Source organism: Neopsephotus bourkii, unplaced genomic scaffold (genome assembly GCF_033783945.1).
Source record: "Neopsephotus bourkii isolate Nb327-2 ecotype Australia unplaced genomic scaffold, CSIRO-AGI_Nbou_v1 NB_873, whole genome shotgun sequence".
In the NCBI taxonomy this organism is placed as follows: domain Eukaryota; kingdom Metazoa; phylum Chordata; class Aves; order Psittaciformes; family Psittacidae; genus Neopsephotus; species Neopsephotus bourkii.
Window position 1 is genome coordinate 2464053 of NW_026901367.1, and position 19085 is coordinate 2483137.

At 47.3% G+C, this 19085-nt stretch overlaps 1 protein-coding gene across 6 annotated transcripts; it reads right to left on the reverse strand.

Moving 5' to 3' along the window:
* Positions 1 to 1095: 1095 nt before the first annotated feature.
* Positions 1096 to 18165, reverse strand: NPHP1 (nephrocystin 1). 6 transcript variants are annotated; one of them, XM_061356875.1, is made up of 20 exons: positions 18079 to 18165; positions 17932 to 18002; positions 17083 to 17143; positions 16189 to 16325; positions 15125 to 15332; positions 14738 to 14839; positions 13887 to 13978; positions 13440 to 13482; positions 12579 to 12663; positions 11859 to 11953; positions 11301 to 11429; positions 10010 to 10084; positions 9168 to 9278; positions 8494 to 8576; positions 7247 to 7323; positions 6264 to 6360; positions 5766 to 5878; positions 3476 to 3549; positions 3165 to 3209; positions 1096 to 1445 (listed from the first exon to the last, which is right to left on the reverse strand). In XM_061356875.1, the coding sequence occupies exons 1-20, from the start codon at positions 18145 to 18147 to the stop codon at positions 1167 to 1169; spliced, it is 2046 nt and encodes a 681-aa protein (XP_061212859.1). In that variant the 5' UTR covers positions 18148 to 18165; the 3' UTR covers positions 1096 to 1166. The 6 variants fall into 6 exon arrangements, with proteins under 6 accessions (XP_061212859.1, XP_061212858.1, XP_061212860.1 ...); XM_061356874.1 differs by having other exon boundaries at positions 6264 to 6363; XM_061356876.1 differs by having other exon boundaries at positions 1096 to 1498; positions 6264 to 6363.
* Between the last annotated feature and the right edge of the window lie 920 nt (positions 18166 to 19085).

Below are 19085 nucleotides of genomic sequence, written 5' to 3' on the forward strand. Positions count from 1 at the left end.
CAGTAAGATACCATATCTCTCTGCTAGGAGAGCCAAGTGGTGCCCTAGGAATCGGTTTCTGCACCAAGCTCTTGTGCAATACAGAGCAAAGATTGACTCTGTGACATTCCTGATGGTGCAATCCCCTCCTGGGCTGGGGAAGTGCATCGTGGCATTGCTGGAGGCTCCAGTTCACAAACACTGTCAGTGGGAGCTGGCTTCAGTGTGCTGTGGTCTGGGAAACACCTTAAAGCATTTCACACCCCAGACAAAACTAGTGCCTGGCTCAGAACTAAATCCATGTGAAAAGGAGCCTTTAACATCCTGATCTGCCTTAGGAATACCCTGCAGGTCCTTATCCTGCCTTCCAAAGTCAGCATATGGCAGCCACACACAGGGAAAACATCATACCCTCAGTTCTCAACAGCTTTTATTTGTGTTAGGTGGGTCAGGCACATTCCTATGAATAACCCAGCCTTTTCCTGAATGGGAAGGGAAAACACTAAAACAGTCTAAATATGGAGCAACCTCCTGGCTGCTCATTGGGCAAGGGATGGTGTTTTTTCCCTAACCTGGCTGACCTTGCTCCGCAGCATTCTTCAAGATCCCTGCTGCTTCCCTTGCCTGGTCGCAGCCTGCTGGGGTACCATGACAGAGAAGCTTTTGTTCACCCTGGTTAAACAACACTGAAATGAATTGAAAGCTGCTTGAGGGGAGAAAAGTGGTGCCTCAGCAGTTCATAGAATCACAGAATCAGGGACTGATTTGGGTTGGAAGAGACCTTAAAGCTCCTCCAGCTCCAACCCCTGCCACAGGCAGGGACCCCTTCCACTGGAGCAGCTTGCTCCAAGCCCCTGTGTCCAACCTGGCCTTGAGCACTGCCAGGGATGGGGCAGCCACAGCTTCTCTGGGCACCCTGTCCCAGCACCTCACCATTTGCCCAGCAAAATATGATGCTCAATGTGGACACAACAGGTCCGTGGAGTACCAGCCAACCGCAGCCCTAACACTGCAAGTGTAGGGATTTAAAATGTAATTCCCATCAGTGAAACTGATAAAATAACTTCAATATCTCAAAGTGTTAAATATGTAGAAATATTCATTTCAGAGAGTACAGAGTTTGGTGAGAATTTATTCCTGTTGCTGCTCCATTCTTCCATACCCTGAGCTGCAGTTCTGTTACCCATTCACACACTGGGGTCGTCGTCCCTCACCTCCCCCAGGAAGTCGTAGGCCAGCTGGGAGATGTCGAAGGCTGTGTGAGTGTTCTCTGCTGCCAGCAGGTACTGGAGGGCCCCGTCGTTCTCTCGGCTCTTCTTCAGGAAGTCAGCGATCACCTTCCAGCGCAAGGCCTCGGACTCCTCCTCAGCCCACTTGTAGGGGGGCAGGAGAGTGGAGTGGAGCAGCGGGAACACGGAGTCGTGGTACACCAGCACGAACAGGGACTTGAGAAACTCCCCATCTCTCTGCAGAGAGGAGTGTTTGGAGATGCATCAGTGCAAATACTGCTCCAGAAGTGCTGTCACACACAAGAAAATGGTCAACTCGTCCCCAGTTCTCAGGATTACAACAGGAAGAGGTCTGACCTTCCTAAGCAAACATCACTTAGCTCGGGTGAGCTTCAAACTCCTTCCAGAAGCCCTCCATGCTAGTACAGTAGTGGACTGGTTTTGATGACATTGCTTTTGTAATAGGTTATGGAACTGGAGAACCAACCAGGTTGGAAAAGCCCTTTAAGCTCACCCAGTCCAACCGTTCCCCAGCACTGCCAAGGCCACCACTAACCCATGGCACTGAGGCCTCATCTAGATGGGGTGTGAACGCTTCTGTGGCCCTGCTGCCACGCTGGTGCTGGTACAGGCCAGGATGCTGGTGGCTCTTAGGCTGCTGGGCACAAGCTGCTTATGCTCAGCTCCATCAATCAGCACCCCCAGGTCCTGTTCCGTGGGCAGTTTCCAGCCACTCTTCCCCAAGCAGGCTCTGCAGGCACAGGCTGAGGCTCTTTGCTGTTGCCATGGGGCAGTGCCACATCCTCCCACCTCTGCAGCCCAACCTCTGCTCCCTTCTCCACTGCCCTAGGCAGGGAACTGAAGCAATCCCACACTCCTCACAGCACCCAGCTCTTGGCAGCAGGTGAGGCTGCACCACAAGCACTCGTTTCACTCCATGTGAGGTGAGAATGATGCTCTCCCTTGTAAAGACCAGTTTCAAAACCTAGAGACTAAGAATCAGTTATCCAGCACTGAAAGCTCCCAACTGCTTTAACTGGACAAGATATAACTAGACGAGGTTTGGGTGCCTTGTTTTCCATATGCACACTGGTGTTGTGCAGTTCATATCTCAGCAGGAGATTCAGCAGCGAGAACCATGCAAGGAGGAGTAAGGGTTCACCAGGCAGCAATCCTGCCCTGGGAGTGGCACACAACAAATCAGGTAAAACTGGATGGTTCTGGGCTACCAGGGAGTTACTAATTCTTTGAGCAGATCAGCTTTCATTTGGGATTAATGGCCTTGAAAAAGGGATTCTGACTCAACAGCGTGTTGGTTTGTTTGCATGAACAGGGTGAACTCCTTGTGTAGCTGTTCAGTAGCACACACAGCGAATGGAATCCCTCCTGCTCCCAAGGGACATGCCTTGGATGAAGAGCCAAAGCCTCTCTGGTTCAGTTACCTACAGCTTCTCCTTGTCCAGAGGGCAGGAGGTAGGACAAGGGATGGATAAGCCTGATGACATGGCCAGTCCTCCAACTGTCTGCACCCCAAAATGGGAGATTACAAGAGCCTGATGCAAGGAATGGGCAGGATGTGGGGCCTTTTTCCAGGCAGACTGTGGGTGCTCAGAGGTGGAGGAGGAAAGGTTATTTCGTAGGCATACACAGCCCCTTTTGAGCCACTGGAAAGCTTTTACCAGGCAAGTACTGGAGGCACCATTTGGGTATCCACCTGTAATAGCTCCCCTGCTAACAACCCTATGCAGACACTGGGACAACAACTTGATGCCATATTCCTTCTTCTTCTAGTTTACTACTATAGCTACAAGTAAGAAATATTAAGAACTGCATTTAGGTATTTGTTTTGTAAGTAACTGTATGGTGAGAGGAAAAGGTAACTAGCAATAACACTGACAGAAAGCTCCTAGTCTGATTTAGATTGAATATGTCAGCAAAACCCCTGTAATTTCTTACCTTCTCAGATCTCTTCAGTGTTCTTTCTCTATCTGCCCAAGCACTCTAAAATGAAATGAAGCATTAAATCAGACTTGAGGTTGTGGAGATCTAAAGCAATTCCATTTCTAGCTGCAAAAATCTCTCTTAACTGCAGTCCCCCAGTGGGTGAAGCTCCTGTTGCAGTTCCACTTCCTTCACACTCCCATTCCCCCTTGTGCCATGTTAACTGATATAAGCAGCTATTCCACCACATTGCACAGACACAAGGACTTGGAGATGTGGACATCCTGCCACATCAGATGCAGTTGAACACTATGTGGATAACGTACCCGAAGTGCATCCATCAGGTCTGGCTGATCCATGAGTTGAGGGAAAGTTGCTAGAATAGGATTACAGATTAAATCTGAAACAGCAAACAAACACGTTCAAGTTTAAGGAGGAAATGGGATGACTCTCAAGGTACTGACATATCAAGTTATTCAGCACATTCCCTCCCCTCAGACTGGCTGTAATAGTACTTCAGTGCAGTGGGGAAGGTGGAAGCACTCTCTAACAACTGCATCCCCTGTAGCAAGCTCCCAGTGGCTGAGAGGCAGTTAACTGGGAGAGGAGAGGTACAAACCCAGCTGCTTTATTAGAAGCCAGAGACCTTTCCGGTTTCTCCTAGGGGCAGGCAGAGGTGGTTTTCCTCATTTCCACACCTGTCTTTTTATAAACACCTGGAATTGTGCTGCTTGGCTTGGATGTTGTGAATGAACACACGCGTTCGGCCTTAACCTGCCTTGTCTGGTGCTCCATGTTCATAGAGTCCCAGCATCAGCCAGGCTGGAAAAGACCTTTAAGATCATCAAGTCCATCTCTCCATCAAGAGCCCAGCCCCTCCTGGCTCCATCCTCCTGTCAGGCACTTGTAGGCAGTGATCAGGTCCCCCCTGAGCCTTCTCCAGACTGAACCCCGCAGGTCCCTCAAGCCATTCCCCATCACACTTGTGCTCCCCAAGGGTTTCAGATAACTGGGTAAGGAGCAGCACAGTGCATTGACTGAATGGGGCACATCCCAAATGGCACTGGGCTCCTCATGGGTCTCCAGTTGGAGCTGAGCTGTTTCACAGCCAGGCAAGGCAGAGCTGCCTCCCCTTTCTCCGTTACAAAGCACAGCAAGTCTTGAGCCCCAGAGGCACAGAGGTCCTGTGCTGTCAGCATTTAGTTAATGAGATTGGGGATAAGGTTACAAGAGTGCTACAAGTGCCATAGAGTGGAATGTTGGTTGAGGTGTTTTCTTTCTCTTGTCATTTGAAGTATTTGTTTCTTCAAGGTGAAGTTGGTGGGAAGTTTAGTGAACACCATTTGCTGATAACGTTGCAGGGAAGCAAGCCAGATCTGATCACTCCTGTGAAGTGTAATGGGCATTTCAAGATGCCTATTTCTCAATTTGGTTTTGAAATAAGATAAATCTTCTTTTCTTACACCCGGAAACGGCTACCAGAACAATGGCTGAAATGCTGGGGTGAAGCCTTTAACTCATTTCAAACAAAGACTGAATCCAAGTGGATGCAGTTTAACTGCAGAAGAAGCCATCAGCCTGATCTGGTGTCCTACATTATAAAGACCAAACCAAGCAAGTACAGCAGTTCAAAACTAGCTTCCAGAATGAAGCGTTTTAATGTCTCTGTGATGAGTTTATTAAATAAAGCATTAATTTAGGAAAGGGGCTGACTCTCAGGTACTGAAAGCGAGTATACACAGGGTGTATATTAAAGGTCAGGAAAATCAGGAAGGGAGTTAAGGTCTGAGCACCTCTGAGAGATGATTCTGTAATTCAGATGCCTACATATGGTTAAAGACTGGAAGTTTTAAATGTTAGCAAGTGCACAAGCAAGTTTATCTGCCATAGGAATGGGTGATAATTGAGTCTGGAGAAGGCACAAGAAAATCACTTCCCAGCAACAATATAAATTCACCTGTAGCACAGTTTGTAGTGCAGAAATGTATTTATTCCCTATTTCAAATTGGTTTTAAAATGGAGAAGACCATGAACTGCTACAGTCCTGTTGAAGGGAAGATGGGGAAAGGAGTAAGAGTTGCGAAATCAGAGCAAGACACTGAGTTCTAAACCCAGAACTCTTCTGTCTCTCCCTGCTGCATCAGCCAAGAAGTAAATAATAATTAAAACATCCTAAAGAGGATGACTTGGCCTCAAGGACGAAAACATCTGCCTCAGCTCCTCTATAACCCAGAACACGCATACACTGGAAATGAATGAGTAAACCTGTCTGCAGGTCTGATCTCTCATTGCATGGGTGGTGAAAAGGAAACATTCATGGTCCAAATAATCCTTTACCTTTATTTGCTTTTTATTTACTTTGAAATAACCCTTTACCAATCCAGATAGGCTTTTTTAATGAGAATTTCACTCAAAGCACTTCATTTGCTACACGAACTGATGTCAAATAGGGCAACACAGTAGATATGAGTTAAAATATTACTGGTTTGAAATGCAAACAGGCTTCCCAGCAAGAGGCTGTTCTCTTTCATCAGCTGGACAACAAGTCTGTGTTTGTCCCCACAACACCTCCAGACTGAAAGGCAATACACTGAGCTCCACAGGAGCAGCTCTTACCTGTGCTTTGCAGGCTTACTCTGTCTCTCAGGAGTGCATCCCCAAGGATTTGTCGATAGAATAGCAGGAGATGGCTGTAGCACATGCTGCCGATGAGTGTCTCTGGGAGCAAACTGGAGGGAAACAACATGCAGTTGAGATTGGCAGTGAAAACTGCTCCTAGGAAGCGTTGTTCACCAAAACCTGAGGGTAAGAATGGCTTCATGGGGATTATTATGAGCTCATATTGGCACCTCCACTGCTTTTGAAGTGATACAGCTACAAGAGCCAGGCTCCTGCTGTTGCTGTTTTCATTCTCATCTAAACTTAAAACCTTTTTGTATGTGCTCAACAAAACAGCTGTAAGCATCAGAGATCAAGCACACCATGCAGGTGACATGACCCTCAGATTTTCCCATAGCCGGTGTTCCAGAGAAGGGGAATACTTTAGATCTCTGGGACCATTGCAGGCAATCTGGAATACTTCCCCATTTCATGGCAGCACACATGAATACTTACTACAGGATGTCTTTTGACTGCACGCTCAATGACCTCAGTCGCAGCAGAAGCACAGGCTGCTTCTTGAGTGCCATGAACTGATGGAAAACACCACTGCCTGCTTAAGAAATAAATACCAAATATAAAATCAACCAATTTGAAAGAATATTCTATTACAAGAATGGACATTTACATGTGGCAAGAGGTGATTTACTGAAAGCTGTAATGGTTTAAGCGTGGTCTAAAACCAGGATGAATTGAAAATACATCACCATCTGGTCTAACACAAACTCTCTCTCTAGTATGGTGGATTCATAATATGTGTGGAGCAATGTGGAGGTAGTGTCCAAATCCAGTATAAGGGCATTCTGTCACAGCTGCAAGTGGACATTATTATAGCTTCCACAGGAAAGCCATGACTGCCCTCATCTGAACACAAGTGGTCTCTCATCTGAACCAACTCTTAGTGGAGCTTTATTCAGCCCCACAGGGAAGAACCAGTACAGATGTTCTGCAGCACATGCATGCACATGTGGAACTTGTGGAAAAGTGACAGGGGATTGATGGCTGGGAAGTCCAGAGCAGTGTGGCTGCTGAGCCTTGTGCCATCCCTCACCCCATGGCCCAGAACTGATAACTGCAGTTAAAGAAACGATCCAAAACACTTCTCAGAGCTAAACCTCAACCTGTGGACACTGGAATGACAGAAACATCAGTCCTAACAGTCATAGGGTCATAGAATGGTTTTGGTTGGAAAGGACTTTAAGATCATCCAGTTCCAGCCGCTGCCATGGGGAGGGACCCCTTCCACTGGAGCAGCTTGCTCCAAGCCCCTGTGTCCAACCTGGCCTTGAACAACTCACTCTTGCACAAAATGAGAACACCCAAACCAAAAACAGACTGTGGTGACTGTATGGTAATGGGAGATACTGAGAACACGCTGTAAAATACGTATAGCTTTTATTGTGTGCTTTCTTTTATATAGTGTTGAGAAGAAACCATACCTCTTCTTGATATTGATGGGTCAACCTCGACACCTCTCTCACAGGGAGTCCCACCATTTAATGGCAGCTCGTACATCCTGTGAAAGAAGAGCAGCGTGGTTGAAATAAAGAGGTGAGAGGATGTGAGAGAACAGCACAACAACTCTCTGAGAAAGGAAACCAGCTGTCAAACAAAACCTGACCCAGTGCTGGGTGTATGACTGGTGTTTGCCATGAAATGACTGCGCCTACTGAAGTAACCAAACCTCAAATGGTAAGTTTGGAGCTAGTTGATTTTATTGTAAGTAATTAGCAACCTTGATTCTTTCCCACAGGACACAAATATCTTTCTTATATGAAATTCAGCAATTGTTTCACCATAATGCTCTTGAGGAATTGTGTATGTAGCACATTTTAGACAGGGAAGATTTAAAACCTCAAAGAATAACATCACCCTGGTTCTGTCACGAGTAAGTCACTGCTGAAGCAAACATGCAGTTTCACTCTAGATACCACAGTTAACGTAATGATATAGAAAACCAATGTTAGAGATCAAATTTAGATGAGATTTAGAGACTTACAGAACAGCAGAGGTCCTGCCCTGTAATCCAAATACATTTAGAATACACATACATATATATATATTTCATAAAAAACAAGTACTGCAAGCCTGATCTATACTGAATCATTTCAGTCAATCAGGAGAAAGCTTTCCTACATTTAACAAAATAGAGATCTGTACAGTTATTACTCTTTAAGCTTGTTGAACCCATGGACTAACCATAAATAGGCTGCAAAACACAGTGAGAGATTCGTCCACAGAAACTCCCACTTGCTTCCAAGTCTTAGAAACCAACCTCATTCTCACATGGAAAGGGATCCACAGCGAAGCACACATAGAGAATCAAACAGGACGTTGTCACCTTTGATTCAGGTGATGATTCTGCTTTATATAAACAGGACTCTAAATAACTCCCTGTTAACTCAGAGAATTCCATAGTTCTAATATTCCACTGAAGGTTATTTTCAAACACACAAACTTGCAACATCCCAAACCTGAATCCTGGGATCCAGGGATGCTTTTCCCACACAAACACAGTAGAACATACACTGGGTGTGGAAACAGGTCCAGGGTTCACACTGAAAGACCCAGTAGCCTGGATTACACCTGCCCCTATCAGTGTGTAAGTATAAAATAGGCCTAAAATAGATGTATATACATAAGCATGTAAATACAGAGAGAGAGAGAAGGAAAACAATAAACTTACTTGGCAGGAACAGGCATTCCATCAGAAGTAAAAAGCTTCAGGAATGCCCAGCCACAGCTCAGCTCTCCTCTTTCACCTGTTGACTAGGAAAATATAGGAGAAACTAAGTCATTTAAACAGCTAAACCACAATGAATAACTGACCACAAGCAGTTATAGAGAATAATCATATAAAAAGCATAAGATTGGTAAAAACTCCAGGCTTGGCCTAGACAGCCACTGACTGTGTCACATTCCCAGGTGTTGAAGGCATTTACCAACCAGACACAGTTGATCATCCATGAAGATATATAAGAGGCAAGGATTTATAAAGCCAAAAACCACACACTTAAGGGAAGCCCAAAGTACATCAAGAATTGGTCCTTTGCAATCCCATTGCAAGAGATCTTTGGCAGACTAACAAGTTATTTCAGTAAGTAAAGGTACATTCATGTCCATGGACAGAAAGTCTTTGATTCTCTAAACACTGACTAGAACTAAAGGTTCTAAACCAAACATTTCTCCTCCCTCCTAGAAGCCAAAGGCAGACAATCTTACAGTAAGCTAGGCAAAGTTCCCCTTAATTCCCATATAGATCCCAGTGTTCACTGCTGGGATACTGCAGTTTATGTCTCACATGGGGCAAGTGGAAGTTTATCGCTTGGAATGAATTCTGCTGCACCTTCACACACTCACGTTGCGAATGTAAGTGATGCCAAGTTCAAACAACAGACCAATGTCTGCAGCCAGGGAGTTGGACCTGACAAAACAGTCTCCGTCCAGCAAGCTGGGTAAAATGCCTGTTACCTGTAGAGAGGGGAAGCAACAAGAGAAGTCAATGTATCTATTAAAAAGAAACAACTCTGATTTTTAAAGGCCACTGAACTGAACACATCACTTATATAAGATTTCAGAAACAATCCATTGCATATAAAAACACGATGTGCAAAGAAGCAGTTTCAGTTGAAACCTTGCTCCTTCTTTATCTTACCATGAAACACAGCTCTGCTACCAAGCTAATTCTGTGCTATTAAACACAATTAAACACATTAACAAGCTATTAAAGAACTTCTGATGTCAAAAAGCACTTAATTTCCTCCAAGAACACAGCAACAACTGGGGTGAAACATGACCACAGTACTGCTGTGATGTGGCCCTGCATAGCACCTAGAACATGGCACAGAGATTGTGCTTTTTTATCATGAAATCAAGCAGAAGCTCACATGCAGAGTGCTTGGTCTCATCGCTCCTCCATGAACACCATGCACCGTGTCCCTGATCCTGCTCCAACATGAACCAATGCCACCAGCACCAGTCCCTCCAACTAATCCTGCCCCTCAGCTCTTCTCTCCCAAGTGTTTTTGCTAAATCACTTGGTTTAGTTTGAATTCACACACTTCAGCAAGTCTTTTCTTCATGTTCATTGTGGTTGCAGTATCTTTATGTCAGTGTGAATACCAGAAGTAATAGGTGTCACTAAATCAGAAGCTGCAAATAGGCACTTCCTGGCTGTGTCACTCCCAGAGGGGGGCACCTACCTTGGGAGAAAAGCTCCAGGTTTGAGGGTTTTTGGGTTGCCAGGTAGCTCTCACTGTGTGAATGTTACTGAGCACCTAGAGAATAACAGCAGTGACAAAAGCTAAGGCAGGTTTATCTGGAAAGCTTTGCAGCTGTAAGAAAATGCAGGATTATCCCAGATTAATCCAACATCGCACACAAATAAAATCACACTTTATCTTCAGCTTTATCACATGGTTTCAGTTTAAAAGACTAGAGACAAAGTCTTCTCTGGAGCCTGAGTGCTTTCAGAGTGCTTTCCAACCATTCCTGCTTCATACACACCAGGAATAATCCCTTTGCCCCCAAGAGGGCTCAGTGCAGCTGCAAGGAAACTGCTTAGATCCTGTTATAAAAAGCTGCTCCATGCAGAGGAATACCCAGGATCAAGGTCAGTGGCGGGGGGGGGGGAATCTGAGGATGACCCTGAGCAAGCTGTGTGCAGGCAGGTCACAGGAGACAGATCAGCCCAGAAACACTCATCTACACAAGCAGAAAGGACAAAGAAGCCTCAATGGCAGGAGGGGAACAAAAATGATGGCTCAAAAAATGATGGAACCAAAAGAATGGGAGCCCCAGCCCCTCCCAGTGCTGCCCAGAACAGCTCCAGGGCCAGGTGTGACTCTCATGGTGGTGAGTCAATGGGAGCTGCATCACCTGCAGCCTGACAGGGGCTGATGCTGTGGGGTGAGAGGCTGGCGTGAAGAGGAAGGGCACTCTGGGGCAGAACATCACTTACTATGGCATGTTCAGGGGAGAAACCCAAAGGAGGAAGAGGGAGGGATCAAGGTGCTCTGTGGAGCAACAGGGGTGGGATAAGTACACGTCTGGCCATGCCCAGTGCCTGCCTGGCCTGTTTTGTCATTCAGCCCCATTTATAACTACTTGTCTGTCTTGGAAGTAAATGATCTCTAAGGTCTCTTCCAACCCAAACCATCCTATTCTCTATTGTAATTATATAGCGTGTGTTTATATATATATATATATATATATATATGTATGTATGTATGTTATTCTCTATTCTGAATGTGTGTATGTGGACATTTATGTGCCAGGGGTCAGCCAGACCTCAGGCCACTGGGGGCCAATGTGTCTGTGGTGGCTGCAAGTGTGTGATCACAATCCAGCCAGACTGAGCAGAGTGTGTTAAGCAGCTTGGGAGGCAGACTGTGTGTGTGTGTCTCTCTCTGAAAGGAGCTGGCTACCAAAGGAACCAGAGCACAAAAAGATCCACATCTCATCAAGGCTTTTTCTGACAGCCAAGCAACTCACCCGGTTGCCATCGAAGAGGCAGAGCCGAACATGCCTGCTGAGAACCTGAACGCTGACCCCTGGGAGAGGAATCATTTTACAGCCACATAAAGTTACAATCAGGGATACTCGAGTTGGTCTGGGAGAGATCTGAAATACAAACAGAAGGAGGGTTAAATCCATGGGGTCCTCCTGCACGTGGCATCATTCTTGACCATGATTCTGAGATGATCAAGTGTAGTGTTCACTAGACTGGATTCTTCTAACCACAAAGCTTGGGTAGTAGTAGCAGCAGCAGCAAAATTCCTTCTTAAGCCTTTAGCTCTCTTCTAAGGAGACTCCTACAAGCCCTCAAACTTCAGATGAAACCCAGCATGACAAGTTGTACCCATTTTCTGCCTATTGGAGGGCAGGAATTGTCAACATCTACTGCTTAAGGAGTCTGGATTGACACTGAAATCTGTTTTCTGTCTCACAGCAATATTTATCCATCAATATCAAATACTGCTAGCAATTCCCCTCGAGATCCTGCCACTCTCTCAAACCAGAAGCACCAGTTTTCTTACCAGCAATACTCACAGTATCTTTTTCAGCATTCCACACCAGGTCTTTGAAAGCCAATTGAGATGGAGTGAGTTCAGGCTGCAGAAAGTGACTTGCTCGAAACTGACTGCCTACAAGAAGAGTGTTCATGATCTTTATTGCCAAAAAAAATGAAAAACACCCCAAAAGTCACATGTGGCTAAGTCCTTTTGGATATTTAACTGGTCCAGACATAACTATGGAGGTATCTTCCACAAGCACCCTTTAAAAGGGCAACTTTTACTGTTTTTAAGTATTCTGCAGTGTTCTGTTCCTACAAAGCTATTGATTTGAAACAGCTTCAAACAAAAAGGGCAATGAAAGATGAGGTGTGCAATGTATTTAAATGGGAAAGAGACTCCAAAAGGTTTCTGAGAAAAAGGGAAGAGTAAAAATCATCATTTTCTGCAACACCACCAAGAAGTATCTTCCAAAGAGGAAAATCTTTGCAATCCCTCAGGAAATTTGTCATTGTGTCCATGTGGTTGGGATTTCACATATAAATAAATGTGATAATAAACATAAATTAAAACTTAATTAAAGAAGAAAAAGCCTTTGATACATTATTTATGGGTCAGATATAGCCTGTACAATTACCCAACTACAATTAAGCAATACTGATGGGATCCCAGCAGGCTGTAGCCAAGATAAGAAACTCTCCACAGACACTTGAGAATCCTTCAGTGGAATTAGGATGAGAAAACCTTAACTACTCACCTTCCTCCAAGAGCTGGAAAAGTGTGGACAGACGGAATCCTGCAGGAACAGCTCCTATGGTTGTCAGTACCTCTACTGTGTCATTCTGTTACAAAGTGAAAGAAAAAGGGTATTGGTATTCCCCCTGTTTAACAGTGAATTCTATCCTAATCCAGAACTCCCACACAGCCAGTATGAGAGACATGGGACAGTGGCCACCTCTTCTTATGTGAACAAGGGAGAATGGCTTGAACCTGACAGAACAGGGGAGACTGAGCTGAGCTCTTAGGCAGCAGCTCTTCCCTGTGAGGGTGCTGAGGCGCTGGCACAGGGTGCCCAGAGAAGCTGTGGCTGCCCCATCCCTGGCAGTGCTCAAGGCCAGGTTGGACACAGGGGCTTGGAGCAAGCTGCTCCAGTGGAAGGGGTCCCTGCCCGTGGCAGGGGTTGGAGCTGGAGGAGCTTTAAGGTCCCTTCCAACCAAACCAGTCTGGGTTCTATGACCCACCCTCAGGAGCTCTGTTTCATGTGTGAACCCAGCCAGACTCTGTTTTGTTAAATCTCAACTCTGTTTCAAAGCAGCAGAGCAGCCAGCTACAGAATGAAATCACCCCTTGAGAAAGAAGTGGTTTAGTACTACTGTAGCAAAACAACAAAAGACACCTTCTTTGCATCTTCTTTTAGCCTCATGGCTTGGACTGCAGCCTATTTCTAAAGTGTTAGAGACATTTCTGCAGCATTTCTGGCTACAAAGCCACAAAATAGAGGATGTTAATTAAAAACAACGGTGTGGAATACAAGAAACAGTGTTTGGTAAAGGCAAACCTTGTCTAAAAAGAATTAACATTATGGTAGATGAAGTTGCCATGGAAGAGGTACACCTACCTCTGCGGTAGCTCTTCTTAGAGCACTCCAGTGAGAATCAGTTCTGGAAGAAAGAGAACGTGTCCTTGTGTGGACAAGTAAGCATTGCTTTTCAAAGAGCAGCAGCTTAATAACCACATCTGAGTTACTAATAATGGACATTTCCAGCCACTAAGACCAACTGCTGGACTATCTCATGAGCTGGATACATGAGCCAGTTACACTTTGATTTTATGAGGGGGAAAAACATAGTCAAAGGGCAAGCTAAAGCAAAACTCCCCAACAAACCCAGTGAAGTAAAAGCACGTCTGCCCACTGATAACAGGGCAAGTGACTGCTGTGCTGGAAGGAAAAGTGCAATGAACTAAATACCCTGTGAGGTATTCTCACTGTAAGAAAGATACCACCAGGTTTAAGGAAGGGGAAGAAGGATTTGACACTTGTTTGCTGTCACATCACTCCATTTACCTTTTTTTGGTTTCAGTTCCATCTGCTGTTTCATCCACTACTTCCACCTGTTCTTCACTTTGCTCTGGGCTTTCGTCATCTTCCTTGTGAACCTGTAATTCACATTCAAAACGGCAAACTGCTTGATTTCTTCACAGTTCTGCTCTTAAAAATGCCTTCCCCAACCACAGCATGTGTTAAGAGCTCAGAAGAGGAGATTTTCTGTCTGTGATGTGGATTCTTTAAAGAGAAATACATCAGCATCATGAAATCAACGTGCTCTTTTGTTTCATTGTGCAGAGCTCTGTTCTACCTGATCACTCCAAACTGTGTACATGTGTCTAAATGTTCATCATAAGTGTACACATACATAATGCATAATATATGTACATATATATATGTGCACATCTATACAGTATATATGTATATGTACATATACATAATAAATGTACACATATATTATGCATATATGTGCATAAGTACATAAACTAGCAAGTTACAAAGCTTTAAAATACAAAATACTCCAACATTTTACATGGAGTCACATTTCATGTAAATTAGGAAAAGCCAAATAAGACCCTTGGAGTCTTCAGAGCTGACCTTTAGTGACACAGACTATGACCTTCATATTCAAGATACTTCCCTACGCTTGTATGTCCCATCTTCACATGGCACAAAATACTGCTTTTGCCAGTTGCCTCCACACACATGGATACAAAGATGGTGTTAGTTCCAAGTAACTGGTGAAACACTGCTGTGTGTCCCCAGGTAAGCACTGTGATCACTTTTATGCAGCTGTATTATCATTAATATATATAGATATGAAAGAACAGAGGGGAGCCTGGGACAGAAGGAGGCTGCAGCACACTCACCGCAAGATAGGTTCTAGGGACGAGGCCTCTCTCCCCTCTCGAGTTCTCAGCTACCCACCAGCCATCTGCCTTCTTGTCATGTATGAAGAGGATTTCCCCTTTCTTGCCATCAAGAGGAGACAGAGACAAAAGAGAACCAAGTATTTCAAAACAGCTCCAGGCACAATTAAAAGTAACAATGCAAAAGCTTATTTTTTCCCCACAACAAAGATCACACAGCGGACCCACCACTACAGGAGGTGGCAAAAGGACACTGGATTCCCCAAGCCACTGCTCCCCAGATCCCACAAGGAACTGGCTGAATCCCAGAAGCATGAGATTTAATCATAGTTATTGCTTAACGCACAACTATCTGCAGTCCAACAACATCTACAGAGCCACATTTACCATGAATGTGAGATCCCCTTCCTGCTGTGCATCGAAGTTCCCAACTGCGATACATTCCTTAATGTTTGGATCATCCAACAATTTATCTTCATCATCATCATCCTCTGCTTCTTCAGTGTCTTTCTCCTCACTACTTTCCTCATCTTCACTCTCATCCTCTTCTTCATTTTCATCTTCTGATTGACGACCTTTCTGATGGTGTTTGTCCCTACCCAAAATAAATCAAACTTAATTATTATTTAAAGAAAACTTGTTGAAATTACTGTAGATCCTTGACATACTGCCTTCTCTCCATTATCCACATCCAGAATTGTCATTCCTCTGTTTTACTCTCTGTCCTGATCTGAAAAAACTCCCAAATCCCAGTGGTGTTTCCTCCCTAAGTGTAGAGACCACAAGTATGATGGGGAAGGGCTGAGGGACCTGGGGGGTTCAGATGGAGAAGAGAAGGCTCAGGGGGGACCTGATGGCTGCCTCCAACTGCCTGACAGGAGGATGGAGCCAGGAGGGGCTGGGCTCTGCTCCCAAGGAACAAGGGATGGGACAAGAGGAACCGGCCTCAAGCTGCACCAGGGCAGGTTTAGATGGAGCTGAGGAACAATTCCTGCCCCAGAGGGTGCTCAGGCATTGGAACAGGCTGCCCAGGGCAGGGCTGCAGGCACCGGCCCTGCAAGTGTTCACACAGCGTGGAGACGAGGCCTCAGTGCCATGGGTTAGGGGTGGCCTTGGCAGTGCTGGGGTAAGGGTTGGACTGGGTGAGCTTAAAGGGCTTTTCCAACCTGGTTGATTCTGTGATTCTATGACCACACTGCATGCTCTCCCCTCAACAGCCACACTGTATTTCAGCCATGAATCAACACCCTCAGAGAATTCCAGCCAGCCGTTCACTGCTGCATCAAGAGAACAAGCACCACAAGAGCCATCTCATGAGCACTTCTTCCTTAACTGCATGTTAAGGTAATAAAGGGGATAATCTAACTGTTTCTCACAGACCTTTTCAGCTGTACACATGGTACGTTTCTAATTCCATAGAAGCACAAACTGTATTTGTTTAAGCTACTTACACTGAGGACTTCTTTGTTTTGTTATCCTGATCCAGGGCAAGAACAAGTTTCTGCAGCTGCTGAGAGAGTTCTAGCAACAGCTTTTCTTCTTCTTCTTTCCTCTGATTGTAGTTCCCCACAGGCGCAGGCTCATCAGCCTCAGAAAGAATCATAGAATAGTTAGGGTTGGAAAGGACCTTAAGATCATCCAGTTCCAACCCCCCTGCCATGGGCAGGGACACCTCACACTAAACCATGGCACCCAAGGCTCTGTCCAACCTGGCCTTGAACACTGCCAGGGATGGAGCATTCACAACCTCCCTGGGCAACCCATTCCAGTGCCTCACCACCCTCACAGGAAAGAATTTCCTCCTTAGATCCAATCTAAACTTCCCGTTTCAGTTTGAATCCATTACCCCTTGTCCTATCACTACAGTCCCTAATGAAGAGTCCCTCCCCAGCATCCCTATAGGCCCCCTTCAGACACTGGAAGCTGCTCTGAGGTCTCCACGCAGCTTCTCTTCTCCAGGCTGAACAGCCCCAACTTTCTCAGCCTGGCTCCATACAGGAGCTGCTCCAGCCCCTGAGCATCCTCGTGGCCTCCTCTGGACTTGTTCCAACAGTTCCAGTGAACAACACAACCAATTGCTTCAAGAATCAAAGTCCCCTATAAAGTGAATGTTCCAGACTTGTCCAAGCTTTCACCCTCCTGGGCTGGTCTTCCTCCCTGCCCAGTGGCACCCTGCTTCCCCATTTACTAAGCATATAAAAGGATCTCAGAGATGCCAGTCAGGGATTGCAATGTGCTTGGCCCTGGTCTTGCCCTGACCCACCTCAATGGAGGCTGATGTTCTCTGAACACTCCCCAGGATGAACCTGGGAGAAAACCATTAACCAATTCACCTCTGTACTTACTTTTTTCAGGTCACGAAGAGCAGTTGTGTTCTCATCCACCAGTTCCTTCAGCTGCTTGCATCTGCATTGAAAGCAAGGCAGAGAGAGAGTGTTTTCTTCCATCATCACTGAAACACACCGGTTTACGCACAAGTTCACCCAGTTCCATGCACACACAGCTTGTGAATGCCAACACAAGCGCACACATCAGCTGAGCTGCTGACTATTACCTGTGATGTGCAAGTTCCCACTTAAAACTACCTCAGCCCTTGGGGAAGCAGCCAGCCTGTTGCTTCTGCCTGGAAAACAGACGAGTGAGACGGGGCTGGCAAGAGACATGTGGAATTAGGAGGAAAATGGAAAGGTGCGTGCAGGGAACCGTCTGCTCCTTCTCCTGATGCAAAGGTGATGGGAATCATTGAATGGTTTGGGTTGGGAAGGACCTTAAGATCATCCAGTTCCAACCCCTTGCTATGGGCAGGGATGCCTCGAACCTGTGTTGCCCAAGGCTCTGTCCAACCTGGCCTTGAGCACTGCCAGGGATGGGGCAGCCACAGCTTCTCTGGGCACCCTGTGCCAGCGCCTCAGCACCCTCACAGGGAAGAGCTTCTGCCTTATCTCCAACCTGAACTTCCCCTGTTTCAGTCTGACCCCATCACCCCTTGTCCTGTCACTACAGTCCCTAATGAACAGTCCCTCCCCAGCATCCCTATAGCCCCCTTCAGACACTGGAGCTGCTCTGCATTTGCCAGGGCTTAGCTCGGGGCCGCCAGGAGATGTTTCTCTCCAGCACACGGTCCCAAGCCATGCACCCTGCCCGCGGGACGCTGCCATAGCCCGGGGGAAGGCCGAGGCCGGGCCCCGCCTCACCTCAGCGAAAGGGCCTCCCGCTGCCCGGGGGCCGAGGCCGGGGCCGCGCACTCCTTCCGCAGCGCCTCCACCTGCAACACAGGAGCGGGGCCGTGAGCCGCGGGGCGAGCCCCGGCCGGGCCGTGCTGCTCGGTCCCACCCCGGTACCTGCTCCCGCAGCTCCCGGCTCCGCCGCTGCACCCGCTGCAACGGGCCCCGCGCCCCCCGCGCCGACATGGGTGCTAGGCAACGGGCGCGGCGGCGCGGAGCGATGGCGTCACTGCCTGGGCGAGCGGCACCTCGGGAGCCGTAGGCGCTGAGGGGCGACCGCGGGACGCGGGAGCTGGAGCGGCCTCACCCGGCAGCGGAGCCACCGGGCACGGCCCGGGCCTGCCCATGGAATAGGAGCTGGGGGTGCTGAGGGATGGAGCTGAACATGAGCAGCTTGTGCCCAGGCAGCCAGGAAGCCCCCAGCATCCTGGCCTGTACCAGCACCAGTGCGGCAGCAGGGCCAGGGCAGGGATTGTGCCCCTGTGCTGGGCACTGGTGAGGCTGCACCTCGGATCCTGTGCTCAGCTCTGGGCCCCTCACTGCAAGAGAGACATTGAGGGGCTGGAGCGGGGACAGAGAAGGGAATGGAGCTGGAGCAGGGCCTGGAGCACAGGGGTGATGGGGAAGGGCTGAGGGACCTGGGGGGTTCAGATGGAGAAGAGAAGGCTCAGGGGGGACCTGATGGCTGCCTCCAACTGCCTGACAGGAGGATGGAGCCAGGAGGGGCTGGGCTCTGCTCCCAAGGAACAAGGGATGGGACAAGAGGAACCGGCCTCAAGCTGCACCAGGGCAGGGTTAGATGGAGCTGAGGAACAATTCCTGCCCCAGAGGGTGCTCAGGCATTGGAACAGGCTGCCCAGGGCAGGGCTGCAGGCACCGGTCCTGCAAGTGTTCACACCCCGTGGAGACGAGGCCTCAGTGCCATGGGTTAGGGGTGGCCTTGGCAGTGCTGGGGTAAGGGTTGGACTGGGTGAGCTTAAAGGGCTTTTCCAACTCGGTTGATCCCATAATTCTGACTCACAGGTGTCCTGTAGCCATCCCTCAGCAGAACTCTTCCTGCCCTCCCCATAACAACCTGTAAGGCTGTGGCATGCCAGCTTCTACCCTATGCTGGATAGCGCACA